Source organism: Rattus rattus, chromosome 4 (assembly GCF_011064425.1).
Source record: "Rattus rattus isolate New Zealand chromosome 4, Rrattus_CSIRO_v1, whole genome shotgun sequence".
Lineage (NCBI taxonomy): Eukaryota > Metazoa > Chordata > Mammalia > Rodentia > Muridae > Rattus > Rattus rattus.
In genome coordinates this window covers 102,091,458-102,113,254 of record NC_046157.1, presented here as the reverse complement: position 1 = coordinate 102,113,254, position 21,797 = coordinate 102,091,458, and the positions used below count along the sequence as shown (strand labels likewise).

The 21,797-nt window shown below is 41.3% G+C and overlaps 1 protein-coding gene across 1 annotated transcript in view; it reads right to left on the bottom strand.

Moving 5' to 3' along the window:
- Nucleotides 1-206: 206 nt before the first annotated feature.
- Nucleotides 207-21,797, bottom strand: part of Lmbrd1 (LMBR1 domain containing 1) — an 82,716-nt gene continuing 61,125 nt past the window's right edge. Inside the window, exons 10-16 of the mRNA XM_032900876.1 lie at nt 21,064-21,128; nt 20,666-20,768; nt 20,064-20,168; nt 17,974-18,123; nt 13,777-13,855; nt 1,506-1,597; nt 207-1,166 (exon numbers count right to left, since the gene is read on the bottom strand). Coding sequence (XP_032756767.1) covers nt 1,053-1,166; nt 1,506-1,597; nt 13,777-13,855; nt 17,974-18,123; nt 20,064-20,168; nt 20,666-20,768; nt 21,064-21,128 — 708 coding nt within the window. The 3' untranslated portion in view covers nt 207-1,052. The remainder of the gene's footprint in view (nt 1,167-1,505; nt 1,598-13,776; nt 13,856-17,973; nt 18,124-20,063; nt 20,169-20,665; nt 20,769-21,063; nt 21,129-21,797) is intronic.

Below are 21,797 nucleotides of genomic sequence, written 5' to 3'. Positions count from 1 at the left end.
GGTGAGTCATGTACATGTGGGAACAGAAGCCAAGTCCACAAGAAGGCTCTAGAAGCTTATCAGGTGAGGCAGAGGATCAATCAGTACAGCAGCTGGGGCAGAAGATTCAGCTGCAGACAGGGGTTAACTCAGGTTTTCTCCAGAAGCATACAGATATTTTACTTCAAGCATGCCGGTAAATACTTTTGAATGAGTCCTAGTTGACATTAGCGTATTAAGACTTTATTTTCATCGCCCAGAACACAGTCAGAAGTCACACAACTTTCATTTTCTTTTACAGGTTTCCAAATACTTTCAATGAAAAGCAGCTGAGTATGACGTCATATAACTTACAACGCTCCATAAACTCATCCTAGTATTCATTATTCTTGATATTTCCACTCACGATAATCCAAGTTTCAAAGTCTTGTATAAAACAAATCATATCTACATGGACGGATATATTCCTGGTATATTCCTGTAGAGACAGCAACACTCTGTGGATTAAGATTTGAACAATAAAACCTGGACCACATCTTAGAAGACCATGGTCTTAAGCAGCTTAATAATTTTCATGAACTCTACTTGAGTCAGACTCATAATTTTATGGAAAAAATTGAAAGCAAGCTGCCATGAGAGTTCCGCTTATCCACAAGCAATATGCGGCACTGTTTAGTCAATCAGGAAGATACTTAAAAGTTTCACATTACTCCAGAGACCCTAAGGCACAAGACAAGTGACTTCTTACGTTTTTAAAAAGCAACAAAGGGAATGTACATTCTGTAAGATTTTAATAAATTTAACACCATTATACAATAAAGAAAATTTCCACAGACATTCCCTCACAAACCTGGAAACTTTGTATTTACACAGCATTATAGCAATTTTAAATGTTAATCTATGATACAATAATGTTACTTCAGGAAACATAAAAAATATAGTTCTTTTTAATGGCCATGCTCTCATTTTTGATGAAAGCTAGACAGTTCATTTTAATGTTACTTTAAGCCTTTGAAAATGCATAACAGATATTCGACCAACTTCATTAAGCCCTAGGACAGACAGAAGGCTGTTCACGCGGAGTAGGCAGACGGTTCGTCATCGCTTAAGTCTGAATCTTCATCCACTCCTTCTATGACTGACTTCTTCCCTTTACAGCAGGATACAATCAATCCGATCAAGAACACCTATAAATTCAAATAAGCAGTGTTACCAAAATCTAGACATTAAGCAACGCAGTGCCCACGCAGCAGCTGGAGTGAAGGGCGTGGCGCAGGCACTAGGACTTGCCTCACTTGGGGCAGCTAGCGACCTCCCATAACATCAGCTCCTGGGCCCTGATCCCCTTCTGGGCTCCACGTGCGCCTGCGCACATGGGCTCCACTCACACACATGTCAAAGGCACCTTTCACAACCTTTCAATGCCAGTGCAGGGGTAAGACTGAGGCAGAACCCTGAGACACACACAAGCTTATACACTTAATTGTATAAAGGAGAACCAAGTCATGCTTGGCTAATACACTTACCGCCAGAAAGGCCCAGTTACCAAAGTAGTATGCGGCGCTGAAGAACCAGAACTTGTGGAGGAATACGTATGTTCGGGTGACAGTACACTGATCTAGAAAAAAGCACATGAACGATTATGTTAAAGTTGTTTCTTTCATGAACCAATGACTCTTTTTGAATCTACAGGGCTGTTAACCAAAACTATCAGCTAAAAACATAGACAGTGAATGTTAGAGATAGGTCTGGGTCTTTTCCCATGACTGCTGTCACTCATAGCCAGCATTAAACTATCAACAATTATCACATTAGGTAGTAAAATGAGTGTCAATATTATAATTTTGATACCAAAAATAAAAGTTTTATTTATTGGCTAACTTATTTGAAATAGAAAAATAAGTACAATATAGAGTCCCAGACAGATAAACAAGACAGAAAACAAGGCTTTCCCATGAAGAAAAGCAGGAAGAGTGATCAGATATGTTTAATAGATAATGGCGCTTTGTAAGGAAACTGATTCTCAGGACAGCTCACCCTGGAGACGATTTTGTGAGCTCGCCAGCATCTCAGAGCATTCTACTGAAAAAGTAGCTATTACTTCTAAGGAAATACCATTATCATTGTTTACAGAATTGGCAAAATTTACGCAGCATTATAGCTTTAATCAAAAGCAATTTATATTTTTCCTTCAAATAAGATATTACTTGAAGAGAGAGAGGATGGTTACTGGATAGCTGAGGTGGATCTTACACTCACATTTACACCCATTATTCCCGTGAAGTTATAAGACACAGATGCGCATGTCTGAAGTCTGAGGAAATATTTCAAGCTATTCAGAAAGGCCTCTGCAGCACAGCAGGACACAACTTTGGGAAGCACTGTGCTTGCTGCTCTTCACAGGGTTTAACAACCTTCCGCACATCGGGGGGCCTTTATTCTCCACAACAAAACCAACTTACAATGCAACTTCTTTTCCATCTATTAAGAAAGACAGTATGACTTCTGCATTCTTACATCTGAAATGGGCAAGGGCCAAGCAAGCTATATGCAGTTAGGAGACACATCTTGCTGCTGATTAAGAAAATATACCTTTAGTTTATTCTATAAACTGTCTTTCTTTAGTAATGGTAAGTGCCACTATTTTCTTGAAACAAAATTAAGCAGTGAAATTCTGTTGTCCAGTTTATTATTATATAAGGAATCTAAACTACTTTTCTCAATTTTATGGCTGACATGCAGTTTTCTGAAAAAGTAGAAATTAGGTTATATTTTACGAGAATGCAAGACCGGTCTAGATATTTAAACAAATATTTAAATAACTTAAGTCTTTACTCTGACCATTTCCACTGCATTTCAGCGCATACTTCTGAACTGCCAGTACCAATCTCTGGCAGGGAAATACCCAGTAGAGGTGCAGCCTCCTGCACCCCCACCCCAGGGCTAACAGTGACTCCCCAGGCTCTGCTGCACCCCTCACCAACTGCCCAGGCTCCCTCCTACCTCCCACTTCTGTGGGAATTGTGTCTGTTTGGTTTTCAGGCAGGGCCTTCCCATGTAGTCCAGGCTGATCCCATGATCCCCCCACCTCAGACTCCCGGATGCTGAGACACCTGGCTCTAACGTCTCTGCCCTCCTACCTGTGGCTTTAAGACCATGGTTTTAGGTGCTGGGAGTCAGTGTACCAGAGACTCCTAGACTGAAAGTTACAGAAGTTTCCTCTGCTCCTGCCACAGCTTACTCTCACTTCAGTTACAGAATCACTCCATAGAAAGGCGCAGTAATGTGATCAACCAGTTTGCTACTGTGTTCTAAAGTACCCACAGGACACTACCTGCCGCCATATTCAATACGATGAAATAAGATGACACTTAGGATGGGGCTGGCCTTACTACACTTCAGAGTACTGAACAGAACATTTTCTCATTTTCTTAAATTAAGATCTGACAACAGTCAAAGGATGCTAAGACAATACCCATGAGTACATCTTCAGAGTGAAGGATAAACAGCAGACTGGTGTTGCACATGAGAGGCTGGGCATCATGGCCTGAGACTTATATAAGTGTCTATCACTTGGCCCCTTCGCTATGTAAACTATGGAGCCCGTATAGTGTACAAGATGGTCGTCATCCTTTCTTCCCAGGATCACCACACAGACTAAAGGCTAAAGTATATGGAAAACCCTGGGCTAAGCGACAGTTACTGTTTCCTTATTTTTTGGCTAAGTAAAATGAAATTCATGATTAAAGGAGCTGCGATATGGTTGTGAGGCAACAACTACTCAACACTCTTTGTGGATGCCCCGCAGTAGGAGGGAGGACTCCTCTGGCAGGCCTAGTTGGTGCATCTGCACTATTTTTCTCTACATAGGGTTGAAACACAACAGGCTAGGCAAAACTCAGATGTGACCATTTCAGCAACAAGACAAACTGCTAAGAACTCCCTTTTAAAATAGGAAGTTGAATGCTTATACAGGGAGAGAGCTATAAGCTGCAACTTAGAAAAACTTGTTTAAAATTGTGATTTGAAGTCTCCCAGGAGAGCATCTCTGGATGTGTGTGTGTGAGATTTGTTTCCACAGAGACAGAAGGAGGGCTAATTGGATGTGGGCGTCATCATCCCCTAGGCTGGTCCCAGACTGAATAAGAAGGAAACAGGAGCCAGCAAGCTGGGCACGGCCTTTATCTGTTTCCTGACTCCAGACACAATGGCCAGCAACCATACCGTTCCACTTTGATGGAATGCGTCTCTTCTTAAACTTAAGCCCAAATAAACCCTTCTCCCCTTTGTCACAGTAACAAAAAACACAACTAATATAAAATTATTTAAAAGCAGAACAGTATCTTCCCTGACTAAGTATCTCATGAGCCATATGTGCAAGTATAAAACTCTCTGGGAAATGTCACTCAGAAGTCTCACCGTGAACGGGCAGAGTAAACAGAGAAGCAGACGTTCTATTCATTTTAACACTGGAAGACACTTTGACTGAATTAGAATCTCAGGGCCAGAAGAGGGATTAGAGGACAGCAGCTGAGCCGCAGAAGCAAGCACAAGTGAAATCCAATCATTCTTCCCCAGAGGCCTAATAATCCACTCAGTGACATTTGAAACTGGCTTAGCCCGGATTACTTGGACCACCACCAAAACTGTATCTTAAATATTTTTTTCCCAACCACACTGTTTACATGTTTTCCATGTTTTAAAGGTTTGCCTTTGATGCAAGCTTTCTAAAATTAAGGTGAAAATATTGTTAGTGTTTGGCTTTGTTGTTAAAATCGAAGCTACCCTAAAAATCCATGCACAAGCGTACAGCAGCATTTGTTATCATTATATGCCTGCTATATAGGGTTTATTTACATACACTCAGATAATAATGCTTGCAAACGAGCTCTGTGCTGGTGCTTCATGCCCACGAGATAATTCCCCACTGAACAAAGGGAGAGGTCCTTGTTCACCATCTGCCAATGTCCAGCTGCTCACCTGAATCGCCAGCATCTAGCTTACCGCTGGCTCTTTAAGGTATCTGGGAAAATGACAGCAAAACAATTTAACTTTTCTTTAACCTTCAACGTCAACTTAAGGATGGAGAGATGGCTCAGTGGGCAAAGTGCATGCTGTGCAGTGTGAAGACCTGAGTTTGGAGCCCTGTAATCGGTGTAAGCAGGCCACAGGAACGAGCATCCATAACTTCAGCTCTCTTTGGGGGAGACTGTGCTGATGAGAATCCTGAGCTCCCATAGCCTGACTAGCATGAGTCATGCAGCTGTGAACGAGAGACGCTGCCTCGACTCTCACACAAGGTGGAAAGTGAAGGGCAGCACCAAAAGTTGTCCTGACATACACACATACACACACACACACACACACACACACACACTCTCACACACACACACACACACACACACACACACACACACACACACACACACACACACACACACACACACACACACACACACACACAGAGACAGACAGACACTGAATTGGCAGATGACCCAGTGTAGGGTTGTGTTTTAAAATTAGAAGCACTCAGGAGTCTGTGGCTGTTGTCATGGAAAATGGCAATGTTCTCACTACACTAAAGACTGAATGTTTAGCATGAAAACTTAAAGCTTGCTTTTCTTTCAGAGTTTACAAGTTAAGAGCTGAGCAGGGGCACCATGGGCACCCGAGTGAAAGGGAAAGACTTAAGTCTCAAGTTCGCTCCCTTACTCCACTGCTTCTCACATGCATCAGAGAAAAACAGATGTAACAAAACATTGTGTCAGAGCAAGCATTATTTTAGCTGATAATTTGAATATTTATTATACATTTGCTCCTTTTCATACCACTAGCTAAGGCACTTTTTAATGTATGTTGACTTCCACTAAAATAGCACTGATTAATAACTATAATAACAACACTTTTTATTTTAAGTGCACTTTTAATAAGCAGCATCAGTGTTCTGCACAGCTAAAAGCATTTCCAGGGTTTCTGGGTAAAAGCAGGTATAATCACAATTGAGCCATCACATTAAATTGTGACTAAAAACTAAGTTATAAATATTTAGACTCTGCATTTGTAATAATTTATCAAGAGATTTTATAAAAAATGCAATTAATTATTAGATGGTTTAAACAAAGAACATACCACAAGAGAAGAAAGCCTGGCCAGAGGAGGGGAGAAAGGACGGCTAAGGTAGGAGGTGCGCATGTGTGAAACTCAGGTATCTTTATCAAACACATGGAGTGCACACATCTGAAGGGATCTGACAAATGGTATGAATCCAGGAATGTGAGGAGGAAAAAAAGGAAAATATGTAGCAAAAAGCAAAGTTGAACTGATTAAGTTAAATTTGAACAAACGCCATACAGCTGAATCAACATTTCGTTGACTCTTATGGAAGATCTGGGTAAAGGGAAAAGAGACGATGAACATCAAAGATGACAGCACCCTAAAGAAAACAGTTTTATTACATTTTAAGAATATATGAACTATACTAGGCTAACAAAAAGAATCTGTCGGATGTTTTATGCTGATGAGTAAGTTTTACAATGACCAGTTTTTAAATTTTTTATTTATTTTCATTTTATGTGTATTGATGTTTTGCCTCTGTGAGGGTTTCAGATCTTGGGATTTATAGAAGTGAGCTGCCATGTGGGTGCTGGGAATTGAATTCGTGTCCTCTGACAGGAAAGCCATCTGTCCAGCCCCTGCAGCTGACTCTGTAGAAGGTTAAAGCACGTGGTCACATTTGTATTCCCAGCACTAGGATGTGGGGCCGGAGGGCCTGTGGCACAAAGTGGAGGGCAGCTATGCTACTCTGAATCACCTCAAAGGGCGGGGCGGCAGACGTTCATTTATGAGGTGCTAAAACATATGTCTTGCTCCTTTAAGAAAGAACGTTTCTGTACTGGCTGGTTTTCTGTGTCAACTTGACCTGAGCGGGAGCTATCACAGAGAAAGGAGCTTCAGTTGAGGAAATGCCTCCATGAGACCCAGCTGTAAGGCATTTTCTCAATTAGTGATCAAGGCGGGAGGGCCCAGCCCATTGTGGGTGGTGCTGTCCCTCGGCTGGTGATCTTGGGTTCTATTCTGGCAAGCTGAGCAAGGCAGTAAGTAGCATCCCTCCATGGCCTCTGCATCAGCTCCTGCTTCCTGACCTGCTTGAGATCCAGTCCTGACTTCCTTTGGTGATGAACAGCAATGTGGACGTGTAAACTGAAGTTCTTCCCCTTGCTTCTTGGTCATGATGTTTGTGCAGGAATAGAACTGACTAAGACAGTTCCCAATTTTATTTATATCATCAATTGGCCATATAAAACTTGGCATATTACATTCACATAAACCCAGGGTCGCATTAGCCTGCTCACAGGCTAATATCTTCCTTTAGCTTTCTTCTTCATCTACAAGGTAATACCATACCATACCATACCATACCATACCATACCATACCATACCATACCGACGACAGACAGACAGACAGACAGACAGACACACACACACACACACACACACACACACACACACACCACAGTGGTTACTCTGACAACCTCTGTGTTCTAAAGGCTGGAGCAGGATGACTGTGAGTTTGAGACTAGCCTAGAGTCACACAGGGTATTCTGAGGCCAACCACCAAATCAGTAACAATGAAACCAAATTTAAATATGTGTGTAACATCTCTGTTAATCTCTCATTTGTTATCTTCCATAGCCATTGGCAAATCCTATTGCCTCTACATTTAAAATAGACCCATGCTCTGCCCACTTTTGACAATTAGGACCATACGTGCTTCCTTTGATTACTGCAAGCCACCTGTCAACCTGTCTGTGCCCCCGCTCATCCCAGTTGGTACAGGGGCCAGCAGACCACGGCACACAGGGCACGTGAGGGTCTCCACCTGTTTCTGTGTTTAGGGAATCAGCTATAGACATCTATGCCAGGGTCGCTCTCATGATACAAAGGCAAAGCTGACTAGTGAGAACGGAGTGTGGTCCACAAAACTTTAAAGATCCTTAATAAACAGTCTGCGGGGTTCTGCTCTATCTGAAACACTGCAGTCAGAGTGGTCCCTTAGGAATTTAAGTCATATTATTCCATTCTTCTGCTCACAATCTCCCACCAAATATTTCCCTCTGAATAGAAAAGCTGAAGACCTTGGAACTGTTGGCTGTTACGATCCCTAGCATGCTTGACCCCAGATTATTGCTCACCTCAAGGGTTTTCAAATGTCATCATACTGGCAACAATGCCTTCCCATCACACCCAACATCCTGCTCCATCCCTCCTCTGCGGAGGGCCAGCACTGGTCTCTATGGTTCTCACAACCTATATACTCAGACTTGTGCCTGCCCTGTACTTAGGGGATACTGGGCAGGACTCTGTTCACTATGATACCCAACACTGGCAACACTGGCCCATGCCATCAACATGTATCTAGGAAACAAAAGAGCCAAGGAATAACCAGAACCACGTGATCACGAGACGCTCAAAAGTAAAGCATTTAGGCTGTGGGTCTGCTCTGCATTACTGGAGATGTACGTTATCTCAAACACACTTAAGTGGCACCACACATACTATTTAATGATGCAGCCTTCAAGTAAATTAGCACAATTCTGTCGGAGTTGATGGTTTCCATCTTACAGACTAAATCTTATAAAATTTTATTTAATATTTAAAAATCCCAAGCCCCACCTCTAAATGTGTAAATTGTTGGACAAAAGGACCATATCTCAAAAAATAGCAATGCCTCACGTCCTCGGGTCCAAGGGACTAGGTAATTTCTATTCTTCTAAAGAGAGTCATCTTGCAATAAAAGCTCAAGGAGCTAAGAGTATCTTTGCTTAAGTGCAAGGGAAGGGAACCTCCCTGAGTATGAAGGTAAGACCCTTTGCTGGAAGCATCACACTTCAGACACAGGGCTTGGAGAACTGAACTGGAGTTGACCTGGAAGCCTCTTGGGGAGGGCTAGATCTCAAAGTATCAGAAAGGGAAGCAGCAAGCATGGTCCTGTCGATAAACAGCAGCAGTAAACAGTGACTGGACTGGCGATATATCCTTACAGTGCACTAGTAAGGGGCAGCCAACAGCTACCTGATTGGGCTTCAGGCCTGCTCACTAGGAGGACATAATCCTGGTTTCATAAACCTAATAACTACCTGCAGCTGGAGAGGTCACAGACAGTGAAGGGACACCTATTCCTGCCACTTCTCCTAAGCCAGGATAACCTCCAATGCATTCTAAACACTTATCCTTACACTAACAGGTAACTGTAGCTCTCCCTATACACTGTGAAAGTTCAGAGAGTAAGTGTCCTGGGGTTAGCCAGCTCTAACCAGAGCATCTATAACCCCTTACACCTAAGGGGAAACTCAGGGGGAGGAGCTGCAAAGACAAATGCCAGCTGCCCCAGATGCCTGCTGCTAGACAGGGTCTTGTAGACATGGCAGGGGAGCTGCATGTGTGGAATGTCGACTAAGGCTGTCCGAGTAAGACCTGCATCATAACTTGGACTGACATGGCAGCATGGTTGCGGGAATTCACCCCTAAATGGAGAGCTTTGGGCGAGCGATCAGTAGCTGCTCAGAGAGGGAGGGAGAATGAGTTTTCTCCAGGGATGAGCCCTGACAGGTTATGCAATCCCAGGTAGTCAGCCCTAAAGACATGTACACACAAGACACATTAAATCAACGCAGTAGATTACATACGTTCATGTGTTTACATGTTAGTGTATATACATATGTACATGTACATATAAATACATACATATGTAGCAGTAATTAAAGAAGAAATGATGCATTTGAGAGACAGTGTAGGGGACACAAAAGGGTTGGAAGGAAAAATGAAGGAGTAAAGACAATATAGAGTTACTAGGTATGAAATTCTCAATTAACTAAATAAAAAATTTATACCAGAAATAATAGAGAACAATAGGACAAATTATTTCACTGAAGATTCAGAATTAAAAGCAAACGAGAAAGATTTAGCTTCTTTTCACAAGGAGTTTATCCTTTTAGCTAAACTGGCCCAGGCGCCGTCAGGTCGTCTTGCACTGGACAGCACGTATGCTCGCACTAAATCCTGTCATTGTGTGGGACAACACAGTGTGCTAAACCACTGGGCACACCACTGAAACATACAGAATTTAAGGAAGATACTATGTCTGCACCAAAACATTAAGATTTATATAATATGAAATTTGATTAAAAGTTACCCAGTGGTTAAAACACAAAATGATACCCAGAGATATCACCGCTTGCAGTCTCCAATCTCAGTCTGCACTTGGTGTGTCCCTCAAGGCAGCAGCGCTTGAGGGGTGCAGACTGGCTCTTCCTGCTTTCCTCAATTATGGACCACGAGGCGCGACTGCCTACGACTGCCTAACAGTTCAGCACTTTTGTTGTGGTTCTTTATTTTGTATTTGTGTTTCCAAGACAGGGTCTGACTACGAAGTTCTAGCTGTCCTGGTTGGCACTCTTAGACCAGACCGGTCTCAACTCCTAGAGACCACGTGCCTCTGCCTGCAGAGCGCTGGGTTAAGGTGTGAGTCAGTATAGCGGCTCCATTTCAGCTCCTTTAAGGCAGGATATTCTCCATGTAACTCAGTACAGGGACAGACCCTAGAACTGGATATTGATAGGACACACTTGATCCTGTGTACTTTCCACCTGCACCCTATCTCACTTCTACCTTTCAGGACCCTCACCTGCACTCTAGGGTCCACATCTGAGCATGTCGCCTTTATGTTCTCACTCTGCGACGTTCTCTCCCTTTGCCTGTTAAGACACGGGCGTTCTGAAGTGCCGAGGCTAATTACCGCCTGTACTGCACTGTGTGACTCTGGGTCACACTACCCACTGCCGTCGGCTATTGTTTCATGAGGCGCACAGCCCATTTGCGGCTCAGCCCTGCTGATTCTGCTCTCCTGACGCAGACTCTGTCCGATTCCTCTGAGTTTCAGCTACAATTTTCTTCTTCCTTACAACTTACTCAATGTCGCCTTCATCTGAGTCACTTTCAGTCACCCCAGTTATAATTATTTCAAATTAGAGTCATTTATAAACCTGCTAGGCGTTTACTTACTTGTTTTTAGCCTGTTGTTATCTACTGGGTATGTTATTCTTTCCCTCCTGTTAGACACGCTGCTCTGTGTTGATAATCCCAACGTTACTCTGGGCAAGCCTTTAGCCATAGTCACTTTCTGGCAACATCTCCTTTCCAGTGCTCCTACCCTGTGTCAAGTCCACAGTGAAAACTAAGTAGCACACACACAGAATTAAGAAGACATCCATTTGTGCAAAAAGACTCAATAAGAACTGGTAAATGGCAAGCCCCTAAGTGTCTCTTAGTATGAGTCTGCATTAAGAATTAGATTTACATACGATTATTAAGGCTACTTCAAAGCTCCATTAAGATAGGGAATTTCCTTCATTTTACAATTCCTTTCTGTAATTCTCTAGTACTGCAGTTTATTCTGTTCTATTAGAACAGCACTCGCGAAGGCTTAAGGTTTTCTAATTATCAGGTACTTCTGTTTCAAGCAGCTACACCACTGACCAGTGCATGCGGCATTTTCTTGGGTACTAAAATGCTAGTCTTCTGGTCCCTCTCTCGTTTGGGTCTTCTCTAACGACCTAGGTTTACCCTGTGTCAGTCCCTTTATGCTATCTCCGACTTCCATTACCTCTCTGCTTGGAATGAACAGTCACTGTATTTAGAAAGCAGCACCAGCTTTGCTTTTCAATTTTCAAGGACAGATGATGTAATACTGTTAGACTGCTTCTCTCTTAAAGGAAAACACAAAAACACTAAACACAGAGGGAAAACCTAGAAGATTTGGAATCTGGCCCCAATTTCTGAGTCCCTTCTCTCAGAATCCAGTCTGCATCTGCCCCAAGAAGGAGGTGACTCTTCAGGTGACATCCCTAGATGATTTCTTTGTAATAGTATGGTTTATAATGCAGGAGTAGATTAAGCTCTTTAACCCTAACCTGTAGGATAGCTTAGGTAAATGGCCTTGGGCCCACAGGTTTGCTTGTACCTGCTGGAAGAGAGCAAACAACGTCATGACTGTTGGAGTCAATCACATCAGCTCTGTTGACGTCAGACAGGCACAGATTAGTAACTCGTCTCATTCCCTGTATCTACTCATCTCTATCATGAGCTGATTTTCAGATCAACATTTTATCTGTGCAGCCTGGGTTCTGAGTCATCCTGGATGATGCGCTCACTTAGTGCAGAGAGCAGAGGTCAGCCCTTTCTGCGTAAGATGCTGACGCACCGCTGCTCTCCTCACGGCCTTCAACACTAGCATTAGTCACAGGAGCATTTCTGACCTCTCCTTTCCTGTCTCCGACACATGTCTTCTTCAGCTTATAATTTTGTTACTTGACTATTTAATAATTAGTGTAGTTGGGATGGCATGTCAACTTACAGGTTAGTATTTGAGTGTATAACCTACAGACATTTGATTCCTCCTCAGGCTCTACTCTATCGCGAGTAAATACACTTCAACAGAATGAGTGCGCAAGACTCAGGTTTCCTCTACCTGAGAAAATGAGAGGGGCACATTTTCAGCTACGCTAATGTCCAAATAAGAAAATATGTACTTGGAGAACGTTGAAAATGACCAAGTGTGACAACAGAACGAGACTTTGCTGCTGAGGACTTCCTAATGTTAACATTTAGGCACATACTGCTCTCTGGACGTGCACCTTGCTTTTCATCTTAAATGTAGCCCTCAAGGTCACATGCTCCCCAAACAATGTCATGACTGGGAATCAATCATATCAGTTCTGTTGACTTAAGACAAGCACAGATTGATAATGCGCCTCATTCCCTGTATCTACTCATCTCTATCATGAGCCGCTTCTCAGATGAACTCTTCTGGTCCCATCTATGCGCTATCAGAAACCACTGCCACTTCCTTCTATTGCTAACTTCATGGCCCAACAAATCCTGGCAGATGCTTTGGACTTTTACTTTATGGAGAACTGAGATAATCGGGTATTAATAGTACTTCTTGCCAACCCTCAGATCTCGGTACCGTGCTAATCTGAAACCCCTTTTGTGTATAACCACTGAATTCAACTTTTATAATAATAAGCCACAAGATAACTATGTCCTTGCTTCAAGCTTTTCATGGATCTGTTGCCACTTTCAGAACTTTGATGATGATGTTCCACTGGTTCTTGTCTGAAGGTCACAACCCTTTGAGGGGGAACATCTCTTTCCCGGTATCTCCTATCAGATATTTACATCATGATTTCCAATAGTAGCAATATTACAGTTATGAAGTAGCAATGAATATGGTTTTATGGTTGGGGTCAACACAACATGAGGAACCGTATTATAGGGTCACAGAGTTAGGATGGTTGAAAGTCACTGATCTTATTTCTAATTTGCTATTTCGTTCTGATATCATTATAACCCTCATGCCCATAATCTAAAAGATGAAATGTCAGAGCAGTCATAATATAAATGTTTTCTGATCATCTTAGGCAACCCCTGTGAAAGGGTCATTTGACCCCAAAGAGGTCACAACCCACAGGCTGAGAACCACTGTGTTACAGTAAGGAAGTTTAAAACTCTCTTGAGCATACAACTGTGCATGCTCTTTAGCAGGGGACAGCTTAGACTCAATGCACAAGTTAAATACCTTCTTCTTGAAACTCTGATCCGAGAGTTCCCTTTGCCTATCTACCGTTCGACCAGGCTCCACTATGCAGAGTTAACCACACCTTCCCGTGGATGATGGATGACCTCACTAAGTTCTTACAAACTATAAATCCCAGGAGAGTTTGGCCACGGCTACTTTACCTTTTGGGGCATCTGCATCACATCTCTTTGGCACAGCAAGCGTTGAGTTGCCTTTATGGGCATCAGAAGTTATATTGCTCTGAAAGACAAGAATGTGATTAGAATATAAACATTGCAGTCATGAATGTAATTCGATTAAAGTAGTCACGTTGCCAACTTCATGTTCTACTTTCTGCTAGTGATATAGAGTAGTCATTAATATTAGACTAATATTAATTTAGAATAAGAGTCTAAAAGGTTAATTTAATATAAATTGTAAGACAAGAAGTGATGGTACATTAATATTAAGGTGCTTTTGCAATAATGATTTAGGTCATTTTCTAAACAGCAGAACTTCTTTTCAGAAGGAGGTGACATAAAAAGGAAAAGGCCAGGCCTTAGAGCTTGGGTTCCATTTGAAATCTCAGCAGTCTGAAGTCTGAAGCAAGACTATGAGAAAAAAACAAAAACTGTTTTCAAAAAGCACTCTTTGCCACTATGTAATAGAAACAGAGATGTGGATAGGGCGGGGCAGGGGCAAAAAAGGAAGGAAAGGAGAAACATGGGAAGGAAGGAAGAAATAGGAAAACTATCTGTTCTCAATACAAAAGAACAGTCTTCACTCCCAGAAGATATTTACAGGTATCAGCTAGGAAAGCAGGTCTGTGCTGAGGCGGGAGAGCAACAGATCATGTGATCTAATGATCCAGTGAGGTGTCCCCAGACTCCTGTACCACTCCTCTGACTTAAGTGACTAGTACTTTGCAAAACAAGTGATGTTATTGAGAAAATTCCGTTTTACTTTTTTTTAAAATTTTATGTAAAAATAAACAAAGATTAGAGAAAGTACAGGAGAAGAGAGATCTGGGAAGGCAGATGAATAACTGAATAGTGGAGGCTCCATTTAAGCAGCAGCAGGTGGGACGGGGTGAATATCACAGGGTAAACTGTTAGGACGCACTTTATGAAAAGTTAGTGAGCATAATGTGTTTTGAATGAGACCAACCCCCCTCCCCCATCTTGAGTATTTAAATATTTAGCCTTCAGTTGATGGTGTGGTGGTTTGGGAGGTTAGAAGGTGTGGCCTTGCTCGAGGAAGGAGGAAGGCAGGAATGGGCTTTGAGAGTAGGAAGGCTTCCCGTCCCCCTCTCCGCTTGTGGCTGGAGTTCAGATGTAGCTGTCACTTCCTCCTTGCTTCCTTTTCCTTCAGATCCACAGGTCATCTCCATCTCTCACTAAATAACAAGCACCTTGCCACTGTCCCACTCCACACCCCTGGAACCATAGGCCAAAATAAACCCATCCCTTTTATACACTGCCTGCCACAGTGTCTTATCACAACAGCAGACAAGCAACGGATATACTAGAAAAACACTGAATCCCATTTAGCCAAAATCAATCCACACTTGCTAGTCAATTAAACCTAAAAAGCATACTTGTTTTGTATTAGTCAGTGATATCAAGAAAACAGAAAACATATCAAGGAATCCATCATGCTTAAAAGACTCCCAATTATTCCCAAATAAAGCTATCCAGGAAGTCTTTCTCACGAGCTACAGCAGTGATGCACAAACATTACTGAAACTTTGGTAACACATTATTAAAATTACTTATACTGCTATTTTTGTAGAAGCATTAAGAGTCGTAGTCAATTGCAATAGAACTGAAGACCCAGAAATGAACCCACACACCTATGGTCACTTGACTTTTGACAAAGGAGCCAAAACCATCCAATGGAAAAAAGATAGCATTTTCAGCAAATGGTGCTGGTTCAACTGGAGGTCAACATGTAGAAGAATGCAAATCGATCCATTCTTATCACCCTGTACAAAGTTTAAGTCCAAGTGGATCAAGGACCTCCACATCAAACCAGATACACTCAAACTAACAGAAGAAAAAGTGGGGAAGAATCTCCAACACATGGGCATTGGAGAAAATTTCTTGAATAAAACACCAATGGCTTATGCTCTAAGATCAAGAATCGACAAATGGGATCTCATAAAACTACAAGGCTTCTGTAAGGCAAAGGACACTGTTGTTAGGACAAAACGGCAACCAACAGATTGGGAAAAGATCTTTACCAATCCTACAACTGATAGAGGCCTTATATCCAAAATATACAAAGAACTCAAGAAGTTAGACTGCAGGGAGACAAATAACCCTATTAAAAAATGGGGTTCAGAGCTAAACAAAGAATTCACAGCTGAGGAATGTCGAATGGCTGAGAAACACCTAAAGAAATGTGCAACATCTTTAGTCATAAGGGAAATGCAAATCAAAACAACCCTGAGATTTCACCTCACACCAGTCAGAATGGCTAAGATCAAAAACTCCGGCGACAGCAGATGTTGGCGATGATGTGGAGAAAGAAGAACACTCCTCCATTGTTGGTGGGATTGCAGACTGGTACAACCATTCTGGAAATCAGTCTGGAGATTCCTCAGAAAATTGGACATTGCCCTACCTGAGGACCCAGCTATTCCTCTCTTGGGCATATACCCAAAAGATGCTCCAACATATAATAAAGACACATGTTCCACTATGTTCACAGTAGCCTTATTTATAATAGCCAGAAGCTGGAAAGAACACAGATGCCCTTCAACAGAGGAATGGATACAGAAAATGTGGTACATCTACACAATGGAATATTATTCAGCTATCAAAAACAATGACTTTATGAAATTCATAGGCAAATGGTTGGAACTGGAAAATATCATCCTGAGTGAGGTAACCCAATCACAGAAAACCACACATGGTATGCACTCATTGATAAGTGGATATTAGACCAAATGCTCGAATTACCCTAGATGCACAGAACACATGAAACTCAAGAAGGATGATGAAAATGCGGATGCTTCATTCCTTCTTTAAAAGGGGAACAAGAATACCCTTAGGAGGGGATAGGGAGGCAAAGTTTAGAACAGAGGCTAAAGGAACGCCCACAGCCTAGTAAGTGCACCAGGGGAAGAGGAAGCCCTTGGTCCTGCCAAGGCTGGACCCCCAGTGAATGGGATTCTTCGGGGAAGGGTGGTAATGGGGGGAAGATGGGGAGGGGACACCCATATAGAAAGGGAGGGGGATGTTAGCCTGGAAACCGGGAAAGGGAATAACATTTGAAATGTAAATAAGAAATACCCAAGTTAATAAAGATGGGGAAAAAAAAGAGTCGTCGTCAATACGAGGAAAAGCACAGAGCCTGCCCCACATGTGGCCCATACATATACAGCTACCAAACTAGATAAGAGGGATGAAGCAAAGAAGTGCAGGCTGACAGGAACTGGATGTAGATCTCTCCTGAGAGACACAGCCAGAATATGGCAAATACATAGACGAATGCCAGCAGCAAACCACTGGAATGGGATCCCCGTTGAAGGAATCAGAGAAAGGACTGGAAGAGCTTGAAGGGGCTCGAGACCCCATATGAACAACAATGCCAACCAACCAGAGCTTCCAGGGACTGAGCCACTACCCAAAGACTATACATGGACTGACCCTGGGCTCCAACTGCATAGGTAGCAGTGAATAGCCTAGTAAGAGCACCAGTGGAAGGGGAAGCCCTTGGTCCTGCCAAGGCTGGACCCCCAGTGAATGGGATTCTTCGGGGAAGGGTGGTCATCGGGGGAGGATGGGGAGGGGAGACCCATATAGAGAGGGAGGGGGAGGGGTTAGGGGGATGTTGGCCTGGAACCCGGGAAAGGGAATAACATTTGAAATGTAAATAAGAAATACCCAAGTTAATAAAGATGGGGAAAAAAAAGAGTCATAGTCAATACGAGGAAAAGCACAGCAGCTTAGTGTCACGGGATCCACTTAATAAATATTCATAATGAAATTATATTATTTTAAAAAGTATGAAACAGGGCTAGAGAGATGGCTCAGTGGTTAAGAGCACCCGACTGCTCTTCCAGAGGTCCTGAGTTCAATTCCCAGCAACCACATGGTGGCTCACCACCATCTGTAAAGAGATCCAATGCCCTCTTCTGGTGTATCTGAAGACAGCTACAGTGTACTTGTATATAATAAATGAATAAATCTTTAAAAAAAAAAGTATGAAATAAACATAAAATGTTCGCAAATATTGAAAAACTAGTTTGTCAATAATAAATTTGATAATTAGAAAATAAAATTTGTTTTTAAGTATTTCTAAAGTTCTTTTTAAGTTTATTTTTATTTTTTTAATCACTATTTCTGAAACGAAGTAGCAGAATTTCACATTACCTCTATTAAGTAATTCTGGCTTCCGTACATCACGTACTGAGGAGCAAGACTATAGATCATGTAGCTGGTGTGGAGAACAATCAGCAGAAGGATCATGCAGAGAAATAAGAGCGCCTGAGGCCTGGTTCGTCCTCTTCTGATTTTATATAGCTAGGGGGAAAATAATGACAGAGGTTTACCAACATTACTGTGAAGCTTCCAGTCCTCACATGGAGACAGTGATACAGTTCCACTGCTACAAAATAAACACCAGACACTGGAGAACAAAAGAAGGAAAGGGCCATTTTGTTTCTTGTACCATTTTTAGCATTAACTGCACTGGATTTGAAATTACTGTCAGAAATTTGCACCCCTGTCCAAAGGATCCTATTAAAATTATTTCAGAATAAAGCAAAATAAACACAACTCACTAGTGATCATCAGCCTGTACAACCCTGGCCTTACTTCCTGTGATCTCTTTCAAATGGTTATAGAACCAAGAATTGTGAAGGCAAACTATAAGTATTCAGAATGGTACAGTTCTGGTTTTACTACATTAACCTATAAGCACAGATATGACAAATTTGTTAAGTATTAATTTCTATAAAATAGTCACGATACACTTGTACTAAATTCTGCTTTAAAAATCAGTTTTGAAAATTTATGATAATATGATTGTACATAGATGTGACATTTTTCTCCGTGCAGAAGAGGAATTAACTATGATTTAGAAATGATGTTAACTATGATTTAGAAATGATGTTAACTATGATTTAGAAATGATGTTCCTTGCTCCATCTTAATGACGAACCCCACTCTCACTCTAGCAACTGAAGCATCATCTTCCAGCCACTCTGCCAGATAACAGCACAGGACAGGCTAACAGAATTCCTGTTCTGGAGGAGAGGATAACACCATCACCTAGAAATGTACACTTCCCATACTCCCTTATGCCCAGGAGTGGTCACATAATAAATTATTCCCAGTAAGAGAAACAGAAAGGATCCCTGCACCATCAGACCTCATACTTTTAACTACTAGAGCATTTCCCCTCATAGCAAGAAAATTTTCTTTAGTTCAAATACATATTTACTAGGTTTTTCTTTGATTGATATCTAGAAGCAATGTCTGCCTAATTCAGCATTGATTTAGAATTCATAATTATTTCAGGATAAATATAAAAAATAAGCACTATTCACAGCTGTCTTTGGTATTGAGAGGGAGGTTCCAGAGTCCACTATGACAGCAAAATCTGCATATACTAACTCCCTTGTGCGAAAGGCTGTAAGGTTTCCATATAGCCAATGCAGGCTCTTTTGAATACTCTAATTCATGCCTAGGTTACTTATAATTGACAAGGGTGGGTTCCATAATTATGTTACATTGTTCAAGGAAAAAGGAAAGGGGACAGGTCTGGCCTATATAGTCATTTGGTTGGTTACCTGTACAGATGGGGAGCCACAGATAGCGAGGGCTAACAGTCGCCTTCTCCAAGTCCTAGCTGGGTAGGAAGTCTCTGAATGTCACTGAGCCCACTGTGGTGGCTGTATGTCCAATGCAATCAAACACTAAGCCCAACAACACACTTTGTACCACGGCTCCTCCACTTCTGCTGTGCTGGCATTTCCGGTTTGATTAGTCTCTGCTCTGTGTGCTACATCATGTCTAATTAGCAGCGTCACTGATCCCTAGCCACTGGATTTCCACAGCAGTCCCTAGCAATTATAACTAAAAAATGTTTCCAAACAGTGCTAAATATCTGTGTGTGCATGTGTGCACGTGCTCGCTCTCTCTCACACCCACACTAACTCCTATTTAATACCTCCTGCTCGAGAAAGAAAGCTCCTCTGTCTTAACATGAAGCAAATGTTTCGTATTTCTATCACTTTTATTGCCAATCTACATGCAGTATACTCTAAAGACGACAGCTGGCTGTTGGTGTGCACACTCTCCTCCTAGCAGAAGAATGGGAAGGTAGGAAGATCGCAGACTTGAGTCAGTCTGGACTACACAGGCTCTTTCCCAAAAAAACAACAAAGAGAATAAACTGCTACAAGAGAAATAATGTACGAGGTAATGAGAACAAAATCCAGAAAATAACATGTACTTACTCTAATCCAAAAGAACCAAATGCCAATATTTCGAATTCCTGCCATCGAAGTAAAAATGAAGTACATAATAATAATTGTTATAAGAATATAATCAAGAGGGAACACCTGAAAAAAGATGAAGATCACATTTAATAATCAAGCCATGAAAGCTCTAGAAATTAAACAAAATAGCCAGAAACAATTATTTACATTTGATAATTAAAATATTAATTCCCTTTTAGATTAGGCTAACATAAGAATATTTAAAAAGAAAACATATTTTCATCAAACCCTAACTACTATGTTTTCATCCTAGAGGGGGAAAAAATCCTAAAATAAATTATATTATACTTTTGCTTTGAAATAAAGTACTTAATTAACCCAAATACTATTTGGAAGAGTTCTCCTTTGGTAATATTGTACATCCCATATCAACAGTGTGCCAATACACAGATATAATCATCTATAAACCAACATCCACGCAGAAAGCATCTGCAAATATAAAATTAGCACAGAGCTTCAACGGATGTCTGACTTTTGTTAAGTTTGCAGAATAACAATTTTAATGGGACAGGATAACACGGTGCTTTGATGTAATGTAAAATGACCGACATGTTACTTACGGTTTGTAACAAAGGCAAAAGCATGTTCAATGGATTGCTCAGGTTAGTTCCAAAGACGATGAAACCCGAATCTATTCCCGCTGAGTGAAGAGCTTTATCTAAACTAAAACAGAGTTGTGAAGAATGGATTTATGTTACACCATCCCATTTCCAGCCCAGCTAGAAAGAACATCGCTTTAACCTAAGTATGCTACTTCTGTTGAGCCATGGGAAACAAATTAAACTTGCCTTAAGTATTTTACAGAGATTATTAATAAGTAAAAAGGAAACACTGCCCATTACAAGACCTTTTAGAGAGTCTTTGGGTTCATGTTGTACAATACTTCAGGTGCTAATGCAATTCAGCACCAAAATGTATGTTATCAAAGATTTCATCTAAGTGCTTTAGATGTACTTACTTTGACAGGAAGAGAGAAATTACAAACAGCAATGCAACCAGGATGAAAAATATTCCCCAAATAATCTAAAATGAAAAATACATTCATTAGAACACAACTCTCAATGTTGATACTGAAAGCATAAAATCTTTAAGCTGACAGAATTGGCTACCACATAGTAATGACCTAATGCAAGGTAAAATTTAGCTTAGTATCTAGTCTTAGTATTTGTACTAGGACTCAATAATGAGACCGGTTGCTCAGTAATGCATATGCAAAGAGGCAAAACATTTAAAAAGCCTTGACTAACAAGTAAACAAAGAAAACTTTGACTTGGTCAAAAATATTCTGTTCTATTACCAAAGACAACATTAAAGAGAAAAGAAACTCCCTCTCTCTCTCTCTCTCTCTCTCTCTCTCTCTCTCTCTCTCTCTCTCTCTCACACACACACACACACACACACACACACACACACACACAGTGTTAAACAGGCCAGAAAAATCCATGTAAACAAAATCCCTCCCAGCTAGAGCTGTCACAGAAAATGTTTCTGTGGCAAATACATCAAGTGTTGAAACTTTCACCCCTTACAATATCAACTTTGTTTTAGAAATGGACATAAAGGGAGGAAACAAAATAACAAAATATTGGAACTGACTTCCAAAATAACTGTTTCAAAATGAAACAGAAATGGATTCTATGGCAGCAAAATCTTCAGTTCTGTTGTTGTTGTTGTGTTTTTTTGTTTTTGTTT